Here is a 12,772-nt window from a genome sequence, read left to right as displayed (position 1 = left end):
CTAGAATCGTGACATTCTCTGATTTCCAGTTTTATAGAGCTTAGGTATGTTGGATGCTTTAAAAGTTCGAGATGCTACGAAAATTTTTTGGGTAAAATTTAAGAGTGAAATTATATTTGGCTTAAAATTAAAAGAATAAACTATTTTGATAGAATTAGAATTCAAAAATCAATTAATATATAATTATCAACATGCAAAGACGAAGAAAATACCTAAATAATAAATAGCATTCACTCTCAAAAATTATTAAAAAAATGGTTTTAGTGTTTTTAAGACAAAAGGAAAAAAAAAAAAATAATAAAAGAGCAGATTGGCTTCAACCTATGAAGCATGAATATGACTTGATAAAAGATATACGGTGTGGAATAATTTTCCGATATGTGCACTAATTTGATATTTAGTTACCACATGTTAAACACAATACCGTATTGAAAAAAATAGTTCGACATACAATTTATGTTTATGAATTTTTTTAATAAATAATTTTTATTACATATTAATAAATAAAAAATTGCACTATTAAATTTATTTTTAAAAAAGCATTAAAAAAATATGCATATTAATTGCACTATTAAATTTATGTTTAATAAAGTGCCATTTTCATAAAAAAAAAACATTAGAAAAATATTATGCTTATGAATTCAAATTAAAAATGTCATATTATATGCAATAAATTTTCCTGATTATGAGAAGTGATTTAGTAATTTATTATAAATTAACTTGAATAATTTTATGTTTAACATTGACATTAAACATTTTATTACACATTATATAGTAATGTATATACATATGGGTAATCATCATATGGTTACTCAACTTTATGAGTATTTTCATAAAAGTCATTGAATTTAAATTTTTTTCATAAAAATAACTGAATTTCAATTTGATTTCATAAATGTTATTGTAACTACGAATTAAAAGTTTTTATATTAACCTGCTAACCTGTCAATTATTTTACAAATGAAATTACCTAACTAGTGGTTATTGATAGAGAAAAAATAGAAAAAAGGAAAAAAATTAATGATAGCTGGATGTGTTTTATGCATTTTCTTATTTTTTTGAGAAATTAATAAAATAAGATAGTTTTATTTGTAAAATAATTAACAATTTAACAAATTAACTTAAAAATTTTTAATTTTCAGTTATAGTGACTTTTATAAAATTAAATTAAAAGTTAGTGAGTTTTATAAAAAAATTAAACTTCAATGACTTTTATAAAAATATTTATAGTTGAGTGATGGCGTCTACGTATCGCATGTTTTTTCGTTGTTGTGTCTGTGTTATTGCATTGATCTCTTTGCATCACATGTTCGGACCAAACAAATCGTAAATTTAAATCCCAATTGAACTAGCCAAATTAGAAAATTTAATTCAATATTAAAATAGACATATTCAAAAGCACATTATATTAAAAAAATATATGTACAACAGGATTTATTGAAAACACTAGCATATCCAAATAAGCGATGAACGCTATGGGATAGATCATCAAAGGTTTTGTTGCGGATCTCTGCTTAGTATACCTCATCTGACACCGACATTTGCAATTTCCTATAATCCATGGTCTATGTTCTTCAAGACAATTTTATTTTATTTTATTTTTCTTAGGAAGACAGGCATGGATGTCCAATTAGTATACCTCACACATACATTTGCAGCAATTTCCAATTATCCATTGTCTATGTTCTTCAAGATGCCTGTAGGTTTTTTTTAACTTTTTTCTTAAAATATATGGAATGTGACAATGGTTAACCCAATTACGCTCAAGTATTAATTTAGCATAAATCCATATCCCAAACTAATATATATATATATATATATATATATATATACAAACAAACGAAACTTGTGATAACTAAGAAAAATAATATAATAGTGGAATTAACATGATGCAAGGAGTATTCAGTGTTATGTAAAGAGAGAGAAAAGGTAATCTCTAATTATGTGGAAAATGTCGTGTTACGGCCCCAATTACTAGAAGACCTTGTTTTGAGGAATAAATGTGTGCCGTCCTTTTAATGAAAGTGCGTGAGAAACTGTATCGTTTATTTGATGTTCAATAAGACAATCAGCATCTTCGAAAGTTTATGTTCTGTTCCTCTCTGTACAGAAATAAAGAATCTTCTCATTAAGTTTTGACTTCTCAGAGTGAACATTAGCCAGTTTGAGGTTAAGTACACACGTAACCCAGTTGATATTTCCGATGATTGTTGTTCACTTGCTTGTATCAGCTGTCTACCCATGAATATTCTGATGAATTGGAGGTGATCTAGATGGTACCAGGACACTTTCTTCTTGATTGTGCAGCTCATGACCAGACCCTTTCTTGTCTCGTTCAACTATAACAACCTTTATCAATCTAATTAACCCAATGATTTTCGAAAGGAGTTAGTTATGTCTTCTGTACAGTCTAGTGCACTGATCCTAATATTATTAACGACTTGCTGCACTTTTTCAGGCATTCAATTTTCCTTTATTTGATTTTTTTTAATTCTTTTCTGGGTTTTCCAGTTCAGGAGAGGATGCTTGATTCTTGCTGAATAATCTTCACTTTTCGTTATGGTTTGCAGACTGCTATGATCCTCTGGATCCCAATGGAAGTATTACTGTTACCTTCGATATCCATGAATGGAGAACTGATGGATATTTGGTCAGTATGCTATATATTTTCATCAGTCCTGAATTAAAAATTTTTAGTTAAATAAAACTTTAGAAAAATTTCTGAAATATGGAATGAACCTACAAGGCTAGAGTCCTTATTTTTCCAAGCTCCTTTTCCAGGCTAGGGTCAAAATCCAAAACTACTATCAGTACAGGCATGTTGACAAACCAGGATGGAACATGGGGTGGGCTTGGACTAAGAATGAGATCATCTGGTCAATGTCTGGTGCATTTGCCACCGCTCAAGGGGATTGCTCCGCCTTCAAATATCAAACCCCACACTCTTGCCAGCCAAAACCTGTCATTGCTGATCTTATGCCAGACGCCTTGCCTGCGAACAAGTCCGAGGACTGCTGCCATGGAGGCCTTCTTTCAGCCTGGGCTATTGATCCTTCCAAGTCGTTCTCTTCCTTCGAAATTACTGTTGGCAACTTGGATATAAGTGCAACTGTACCTCCTCCAGCTAATCTGACCTTATCCGCACCAGGTCCTGGTTACACTTGTGGTCCTGTAACGGAGACTGATCCCACGCAGTCGTCAGATATTGGGGGTAGAAGAAAAGTTCAGGTTTACAGTAAGTACCCTATGCAAGGAGCTAGTAGAGCAAATTTCTATAGTAACAAGAATTGCCAAAAAATTTTAACTTGGTTTAGTTGATTAGACAGATTTTAGTTTTATTCATTACCTAATGTTGATGAATTTCAAATTCTATTAATAAAAATCACTCCATTTTAATTTATTTTTGACGAAATAATTAGTCCTAGATTTTAATAAAATTTCAGTCAAATTTAGCAATAAAATTATTGACACTGTTTCTGGTATCCTGGATGGCAATAAGCCCAAATTCTTAGCTTACTCTGTATTCTGCACTACGATTTTTAAAACCTAGAAATATATATTATTTTTTATCAGATTGGTGTGCTTGAGTTCCACTATGCAACTAATCATATCCGTAAATTTGCTGTTTTAATTTCCAGAAACATGGAAATCAACATGCACATACTCTAGTTTCTTGGCAAACAAAAAGCCTGTTTGTTGTGTTTCACTCTCAGCCTTCTACAATCATAAGGTCACAACATGCCCTGAATGTAGCTGTGGATGCAAAGAGACGAACCGAAATACAGTTCCATGTATAAGGTGTGTTTCTACAATTGACCGACTCCATTCTTAATCATAAAACCATGGAGCTCCGGGCAATATTAAGGAAATTTTCTAGTTATCTGTTTAGTTATCATGAGCCTACAGTTTCCAAGTATAGTAACATATCGATCTCCCTCTCTCTCTCTCTCTGTTTGGATTATCAGTGAAGGTTCCTCCTCATCATTGTCAAATTTGAATAGTCTAGACGTGGTTCAATGCACAGATCATATGTGCCCAGTTAGAGTTCATTGGCATGTTAAGAACAACTATATGAGTCATTGGAGGGTGAAACTTACAGTCTCTAACTACAATTATAAGAGAAACTACTCAGACTGGAACGTATTAGTACAGCATCCTGGTTTCAGCCAGAAAGCAATTACATATAGCTTCAACAGCACAACTCTTCCCACGGTTGGTTTTACAGGTACTTATCACCTTTTCTTCTTATTACAGCCAACTTTAATATGTGTGTGGAAGACGGTGAGATTTGTTGGTGTACTTGTAACAATTCTAGGACTAGTTCATGTTAATGACTACTTGGTTTATCAATCCAATAATTGGGATTCATGCAGATAACGTTGCCTTGTTCTGGGGCTTACAGTTCTACAATAACGAGTTGTTACAAGCTAATGAAGGGGAACTTGGCTCAGTGACAACAGATATACTTCTGGAAAAGGATTTGAGCACTTTCACCTTAAGCAACGGATGGGCCTTGCCACGACGAATATATTTCAGTGGCGAGGAGTGTGAGATGCCTCTTCCAGACACCTTCCCAGTGCAACCAAATATTAGCTACTGCATAAAACCCCCTCATTATCTTCTCCTTCTCATCCTGGTTTATTTGACTTGCAAGATACTAATAACTTGGCTTTGATAAATAACTCTGCACGTGCTTACAGTCCAATGCATAACTTGTAGCTGTCCCAATAGATCTTAATGGGGTGCCAAGGTTTGAGATTGTGATTACTTGCTAATTCAGGCTGTGTTTTGTTGATATTGTTCCTTGCTGAAGACAAAAGGTGATTCATTGTAAGGTTTTTGGAGGAGAAAATTTACTGTTGATATAAGGAACACTGATTGCTATTTGTTCATCAATCAGCTGGAAGACTTAATTGATATTTTTCCAATTACTTAATTGATATTTTTCCAATTAGTTAGCTGGATTAGTTTTCAAGGATGGTTGCAGCCTTTCTATGTACTACATACTATTGTTTCATTACTGGATGCGTTGATGACTAATAAAAGTTTTCTGGTGCATTAAATAAATTAACAAGATTCGAGTAATTCTCTCTCCTTTTTGTATGGAGACATTTGAGAAACTGGAATTGGAATTTGGAGGTCTGTTGTTGGCTATAAATTAGGCTTTGTGAATAAATATACTCACACACGTCACTCAATTATATGACTTTAATTTCTTTTATAAAATTTACTAAATTTTAATTTAATTTCATAAAAATCACTATAACTGAAAATTAAAAGTTTTTATATTAATCTATTAATTATTTTACAAATAAAATTATTAATTAATGGTTGCTGGTGAAAAAAAATTAAAAAAAAAAGAGAATTTAAGATAATGTTATTTATATGAAGATTTTTAATTTTCAATTGTAATAATTTTTATGAAATTAATTGAAATTTAGTAAATTTGCATTACGAGAAGATTTGCAAAAAGAGAGCCATGATGATAGGAGTGGAGAGGAGTGAGATTATTGCATAGGTAAAGTTAGGGGTGAGCATTTTAATCTGTTAGATTCAATTTGATAGGTTAGTTTGGTTATTTAAGCTAATCCATTCGGTTTAATTTAAAATTTTAGAGAATTTTAATTTTTAATAGAAAATCAATATCGAAATTGGGCTTGTTAAGTTAAAACCCCATAAAACCCACCTCGTTTCATCTCCTTTTGGTCCAGTTGCAGGGCCCAGCCTGCTCTCATCTCCTCAATTAAAAGCCCACCATTAGAAAGACAGCTTCAAACCAAAGCTAGGTCATCTCTTCACTATAAATATGGGTGTTCTCATACCAGCCGCATGCCCTCACTCCCACCCAGACCATCATATAATAGTTCTCATCTTTTCCCCCCTCAGTTTTCTCTCCCACCTAACCCACGATGGCGAAGTTGTGATGCTCATAGCAAAGATATGTGATGCAGATGCACCCTGCGAAGAAGATGCTCATGCCATGAAGATGTGATGCTGACGGCGACTTCTTCCCGACGCCAACCGACGTTGTCTCCCCTGTTCTCTTCCACTCATTCCCTTCTTGAGTGAGAATGGTGGATTTCCAATTCAAACTCACCAGCTGAGCTTTACCCACTCCAGATCTATAAGCTTTAGCCGCGATACTAGCTTTAATTGCTCAGAATGGTAAGCGCTGACTTTGTAAACAAAATAAGAGGGTTTGCCATTGAAAATAACTTACTAAGGTTCTGAGTTTTTGGCTTTTGGGTGTGATATGGTTGTCTTGATTAATTGATTTTCTGTTTGGCTTTTGGGTGTGGCTATGGTTTTGTTTTGTTTATTTTATTTTTTTTGTTTATTTGATTTTTTTTGTTAATGTTGATTGCTGGTTTGAGAAGACAATTATTGAGATTTGAGAGTGTTGCTTTGTGTTTTCTGATGTATTGGGAATCCACCTACTTATTTATTTATTTTTTTTATTTTGTGCATCAGGAAAATTGTTGCCTACCTTTTCTTCAAAATTTCTAACCTACTTCTCCACTCAGATCTGTTTTTTCTCTCGCTCTCTCTCAAATCGTAAATTGTAACTGTGGTGATTCTACAACTCTGATGGCTTCTTGCTCGGGGTATTGTTTCTGAAAGATGAGTACTGACGCAGATCACGGCAGCCTTGACACAGAAGGTATGGTTTTGGCTCTTTGTACTTGTATTTCATGCTCCATGGTGCTGCTCTTGTGGATGTGTATGGGTTCCATGAAAGAATCATTTATTAGAAGTTGTTTAAATGTTTGGTGGTCAGATCCACCATCTATGCCCTCTTCTCTCTCTCTCTCTCTCTCTCTCTCTCTCTCTCTCTCTCTCTCTCCTGCTTAGAAGTCTGCATCAGCAGCACCCCAGTAGTATCACCACCTCACCACTCAACAGTTACAAATTCGATTGAATCTTGCTCAGTAGTTTAGGATCTAAAGAATAGAGGTCATGCACGTACCTTTAAAGAACCAAGAATTTGAGCTAAAAAAATATAGCTTTGAACAGCTAGCACTGGCAACTTGTAAATTCTTGAACAACTTTCTGCTTAGCCATGGTTTTGGTCAAGTCTATAGGGAAAAATTAGAAGGTAAAGTCATTGCTATCAAGAAACTTAAGTTATACAGGATAAAATTGGATGACAATGAGTTTGAGGTCCTTAGCAGTGTTTGTCATCCAAATATTGTTAAGTTGGATGGTTATTGCAATCAAGGGGCATATTATAGATTGCATGTTTTAGAATATGTTTCCAATAAGTCCTTAAGATCTCATTTATATGGTAAGTCCTTTTTGAGCCTTTAGATTTTCATACATATAACTATCTGGTCATAGCTGTAAATATGATATTAAGATCTTATAGTGGTATTATATGGTAGGAAAGAAGCTTTTAGAGTGGACAAGCAGAATGAAAATCACAATTGGCTCTGCTAAAGGGTTGCAATAGCTACATTATGACTTTGAGCAATTAATAGCGTTTTCGCTGTTTGATGTAATTTCTTTATTTTTTTGGTGTTATTAATCTATTTCATGTTAAAGTTTTCTACCCTCACATAGTTCATATGTATATGTTCAGGTGATTCCAAAATTATACATTGAGATATGAAGGTTGATAATGTAGTTGTTAACAATGAATTTGAACCAAAGGTATTTAGGATAGTGATAACAACAAAGAAAAAGGCATTAAAATTTTTAATTAAATGTCAAAAATTTTTTTTAAAGATATTGAGAAATTTGTACACATGAATTTGTTCATTTCATATTTGTATGAAAGTTTGCTTTTTTATTTTTGACTGTCTTTAATATTAAATTTTGTGACAAAATAAATTCCATAATCTATTTATATAATTTTTGTTTGGATTGCAGATGTTCACTTGTTAGGTTTTTCCTTATTAGTAATAATGTTATTCAAACCTCCAGTAAGGTGATGAGCCTAATAACGTGTAACTTGTAACTTTTTTTTCTTGTTAATTGTGTGATCTAGTATAATTACATTGCTGTCAATTATGTATAGTTTTTGAATAGTTAAAATATATAAAAATATAATATCAACAAAGTGAATACTAATTTTTTTGGGCTTCTCTTGCAAAGAATTTCATTCTATAAAAAAATTCCTAACTGATTTTTCATTATAGTTATGCTTATTCAGAATATTATCTTTTCCGAAAAGTTTCTGAGAAATCACGTGTTTATTCTTATGGTGTTGTGCTTTTAGAGAAAAATACTAAGAGAATGTCTTCGGATAAATCTTTTACATGTTAGTAAATAGGTAATTGATTTTTTTTGAAAATTTAATTTGATAAATAAAATATATATATATATATATATTTATTTATTTAATGAAGATAAACCAGTAAAAAAAATATGTGAGTGAATTTATGTAATTTCTATAATGAACATATGTTGTTTTGAAAATTGGACTTTTAATTTATTTTAGAAGATAGTTTTTAATATTAGAATTCATGTTCAAAAATGTGAATGTACTTATAATTATTAATATATTAGAAAATAGAAAAGTTTTATTAAATAACGAATACTTCATTTTATATGTTTAGGCAAGAAATCAAATTGAACTAGTTTTGAAAAATGAAGAATATATGTCTCTTCTTGATTTCAAATTAAGAAGTTATGATATAGGGTAAAGGAAATACATTATTTCATGTGTTATAATTATCGTATATAAATTTTTAATGTTTTGTATATCTTTCTATGTATATATGACAATGAAAGATTACATAATTGATGTAATCATTTTACGGTTATTATATTATGCTATGCAGATAATTGAAGTTCTTGAAGAAATTATGCCTGCAGAGAGCAAATATGAGATTAAAAAGACAATAAATTGTTACATAATGTTATATATAATATTACATTTTTTTATGAAAATTATGACGTATATAGAAAAGGTAAATCATAATTTTCTTAAAAAATAAATATTATATATGGTATTGTGTAAGAATTTATCTTTTCCGATCTCATATTTGCTCTGTAGGTATATTTCTTTCAAAAATTCCAATTATATGTATCCTATAATATAATAATGGTAAAAAAGTTATGCCAAATTTTAATCTTTCATTGGGACATATAGATAGATATGTTAAGATTTTCCATCTTTCTTTGGTGGTTGAAACTATGAAAGTTTATACATGGAAATTATAGTACAAGAAATCATGTATTTCATAATTTCTTAATTTGGAATCAACAAGAGCCGTATATTATTAATTACTCAAAACTAGTTTAATTGGATTTATTTACTAAATATTGATAAAAAAGTATTTATTAGTTAATCAAGTTTTAATTTTTTCAATATTGTAATGTTAACTTTATTTATATATTTGTAAATGTATTTTAATAATAAGAACTATTTACAAATTAATAGGCCAAGAGTACTTATAGAACTCTATGTTGGAATTATAAGAACTATATTAGTTTACTCACATATTTTTTATTATTGGTTTTCAATTAAATAAAAAATATATTTTGTTTACCAATTTAAATTTTCAAAAAAAGTCAATAATTTATTTGCTTATATATAAAATATTTTAATTGCATTGGTGTAGTATGTTGTCAATAATTGTCATACCATTCAATGATGTTAAAATCTTTATCGTCACAAGACATTCTCTCAAATATTTATCTCTAAAAGCACAACACCATAAGAATAGACATCTGATTTTTTAGAGATTATTTGGAAATGATAATGTTTTGTATCTGCATAACTATAATAAAATATTCGGTTAAGAATTTTTTTCTAAAATGAAGTTTTTTGTTGGAAATGTCTAAAAAAATTGGCATTCTTTGTTGTTATTTTATTTTATATATTTTAATTATTCGAAAGTTATATTAATTGATAGCAATATAATTATTCTTACTCACTTAATTAACAAAAAAAAAATTATGACTTACAGTTAGTTCAACTCATCACCTTACTAGAGATGTGATTAACATTATCACTAATTAGGAAAAAACTGGTAAGTGAAAAATCTGCAATCTAAATAAAAGTTATCTAAGTAAATTAGGGTGCTTATTTTAGCACACAATTTGATAACAAAGACAATCAAATATAACAAAATAAACTTACATCCAAACATGAAAATTAATGAGTTCACATGCACAATTTTCTCAATATTTTTTAGAAAGAAATTTTCGGCATTTAATTTAGGATTTAAAATGCCAAAGAAGAAGAAAGGCACAATAAGCTTAATCACATCCCGATGCTCCAGCTTCATCAAAGGCCTCTGCTCTGCACTCTCCAGGTAATTTTTTTTCTGGCTTATTTTCTACTTATTTCATCCCACCTCAGGCTAGCCTTTTTGTTTTTTTTCTTCATCTTCTATCTCTCTCTCTGCACCCACCCACTAGCATACATGTTTTTTTTTTTTTTTCTCGACTGATGGAATAAGGAACCAAAAAGAGATGGATGATAGACTGAAAATGAATAGTTGCAGAGAAGTGAGTTTTATTCAGAGATTCAAAATTGCACGTGGGTTTCAAGAGGCTCTGGAATAGTAACCCAGAAATGCCTCACTTAACCCAGCAGTCATACCAACTGCCTGCAAGGTATGAAAGCTGGAAAGAAATACAAATTCTCTAGTCATACCACCTTTCAGACTTCTACTCAATTATATGAGCTTGGAGCTGCTGCCTCACATGCCCCTCGTACTCTCAGCTAACTGAATAGTGCCTTGCTGTCCACCAGTTGGAGAAGCTTCTAGATCTTTCTTGCCCTGCGCTTTCCTGTCGTTGACTTTACTGACTGGCTGAAATTGAGAAATTCATTTTGCTACCATGCTTTTTTATTTTTCCATTTACATTTTAATATTAATGAGCTATGTAAAAAATCTTAAGTTTCCTATTGTTTTCTGCCCTTATTATTCTATTAGAAATTCATTACTTTTTTTCATTTTCACATTGTAACCTAACTTTGATTGGGTGACACCTATGTCTAGAATTCGCAATACTTATGTCTGTTAATTGAGTTCTTGTGATCTTGGTCAATATACAGTTATACACCTCTTTTTATCTTAGTTTGCTCCATTTTTACTTGGTTGAGATCTCAATTTGTATGTGTCTTACAACTCATTTTCTAATGCACTAGTTTCCATTCCCATTTCAGTTCTTACCTCGCTTCAAATTGTATCCTGGATACTGCTACTACTAGTAGTCTGGTAGTATTGTATCTTCTGCCACTCATGCTCGAAATCGTTGCCCATTGATATATATTAGAATACGGCGTAGGGATGAATGTCAATCTGATGAGTGTGTGCTTTTTTTATTTTCCTATTATTTTAGTATTGAAAACCAAAAAATGGGATCTTTGCACATAATTTCCTCTTTGCAATTGATTGAAGGATAATGCCACACAATTTCCTCCGTGCAATTTAGTCGAACCCCGATTATGGCCTAGCATAATTGTTTATTGGATTGTTTCATAATTAGCTCTTTGTTTATTTTTCCAGTTGCATGTCAATATTAATGAGCTATGAAAAAATCGTAATTTTCTTTGCTACAATACAGAACCTCCAGTGTTAGTGTTGCGAAAGGTGGCGTTAAGGTGATGGGATTTCGTATGGCCTTGGGGGAAAAGCAAGGCAGAAGCCTTTTCAAAAGGAAGTATAGCAGTCTAAATTGTTTAAATTATAAATGTATACTTTTAACATAAAAGTTTATGTTAATATGTAAAAGGGTATATTAAAAAATGTCAAACGTTCAATTAATAAGACCTAAATCATTTTAAAATTAACTAGTTGTAAATATTTAACACACATCAATCTAACATCATAATACCGATTTAATAAAAAACATGTCCCAATTGACAATCACCCATACTCAATGTCTCCCATTAATATGGCCTAATTCAAAATTAAATAACCATTTGCAAAGACACCTTAATTTAACATACCATAATACTCATTCAATAAAAAGCATATTGCAATTGACAATACCCATCTAACAAATGCATATCATAATACCCATATAATAAATCATCAAATAATAAATTAAAAAGAAATAATTTAAAAAAAAAAGTGTTTCTTTTGGGTAATTAGAAATGGTCAAGAGAAGAAAACATATAAAAAGAGACAAATAGTATAAAAGACAAGGAAAAAAAGTAAAAGGGGAAAAAAGAAAATGCAAGAGTATAAGTGTTGCAAATGGATTAAAATGGCAAGACTATGAGAGAAGAAAGAATAGAAGAAGAGAGAAGAATGAGAGAAAAGAAAAGAAAAAGTAAAAGAAACAAAAAGAAGAAGAAAAACGTTGGTGCTGTGACAGACTTGAGAAAAGGGAAGAATAAAAGAAGAGAAGAGAGGAGAGAAGATGAGAGAGAGACATTCCTCAGTCCTTAGGTTATTCTTCTTTCCATTTTTTAAGCAATTGTGGCATCACTGGTGTGAAATGAGAGCTTCCTTTTACGGTTTTTAACTTTGTCATTCAAAAAAGGAATTAAAAAAAAAAATAAATGTTATTTAACAGAGGTGTTGCCTCCCTCACCTTAAGCCCTACGCCTTTTATTTCCAAGCAATCGTCTAATGCAACCTAGGCCAATCGGAGCTAGGCGAGGTGCTAAAGGGTTGCCTCGCCTCGCCTGGTGCTTTAAAGCGCCTTTAACAACACTGAGTACCTCTAGCAATGGATTTAGTGAAGGATTTAATTTTGTCACTAATAATTTAAATTACCGATAGATTAATAGTGAATTAGCAATAGACTTTTTTTTTAATGTCAACATCTGAGACAAATTAGCGATGAAATTTAGGTCTTATTTAAA

The 12,772-nt window shown here is 31.1% G+C and overlaps 1 protein-coding gene and 1 long non-coding RNA gene across 3 annotated transcripts; both read left to right on the top strand.

The window, feature by feature from the left end:
* The first annotated feature begins 2,316 nt into the window (after positions 1-2,316).
* On the top strand, positions 2,317-4,675 carry LOC110633980 (COBRA-like protein 2). Its single transcript, XM_058141459.1, has 6 exons — positions 2,317-2,458; positions 2,571-2,650; positions 2,782-3,235; positions 3,639-3,798; positions 3,966-4,225; positions 4,374-4,675. Exons 1-6 carry the CDS (start codon positions 2,395-2,397, stop codon positions 4,673-4,675), a joined length of 1,320 nt encoding a protein of 439 aa, XP_057997442.1. The 5' UTR covers positions 2,317-2,394.
* A 1,139-nt stretch (positions 4,676-5,814) lies between these two features.
* LOC110633981 (uncharacterized) lies at positions 5,815-10,332 on the top strand. 2 transcript variants are annotated; one of them, XR_009146457.1, is made up of 3 exons: positions 5,815-6,165; positions 6,472-6,661; positions 7,580-10,332. It is a non-coding gene; the product is annotated as an uncharacterized LOC110633981 (long non-coding RNA). The 2 variants fall into 2 exon arrangements; XR_009146458.1 differs by having other exon boundaries at positions 5,816-6,165; positions 6,525-6,661.
* Positions 10,333-12,772: the final 2,440 nt, after the last annotated feature.

The sequence above is a fragment of the Hevea brasiliensis genome, unplaced genomic scaffold (genome assembly GCF_030052815.1).
Source record: "Hevea brasiliensis isolate MT/VB/25A 57/8 unplaced genomic scaffold, ASM3005281v1 Scaf1, whole genome shotgun sequence".
Lineage (NCBI taxonomy): Eukaryota > Viridiplantae > Streptophyta > Magnoliopsida > Malpighiales > Euphorbiaceae > Hevea > Hevea brasiliensis.
The sequence above is the reverse complement of the archived record's forward strand: the minus strand, read 5'-3'. Positions and strand labels throughout refer to the sequence as shown.

Excerpts from the sequence above, each read along its gene's own strand:
- LOC110633980 (XM_058141459.1), top strand. The coding sequence starts at position 2,395 with ATGTCTTCTGTACAGTCTAGTGCACTGATCCTAATATTATTAACGACT. Across the intron at positions 2,459-2,570 it reads GACTTGCTGCACTTTTTCAG|ACTGCTATGATCCTCTGGAT; the intron begins GCATTCAATTTT and ends TATGGTTTGCAG. Across the intron at positions 3,236-3,638 it reads AAGAAAAGTTCAGGTTTACA|AAACATGGAAATCAACATGC; the intron begins GTAAGTACCCTA and ends TTTAATTTCCAG.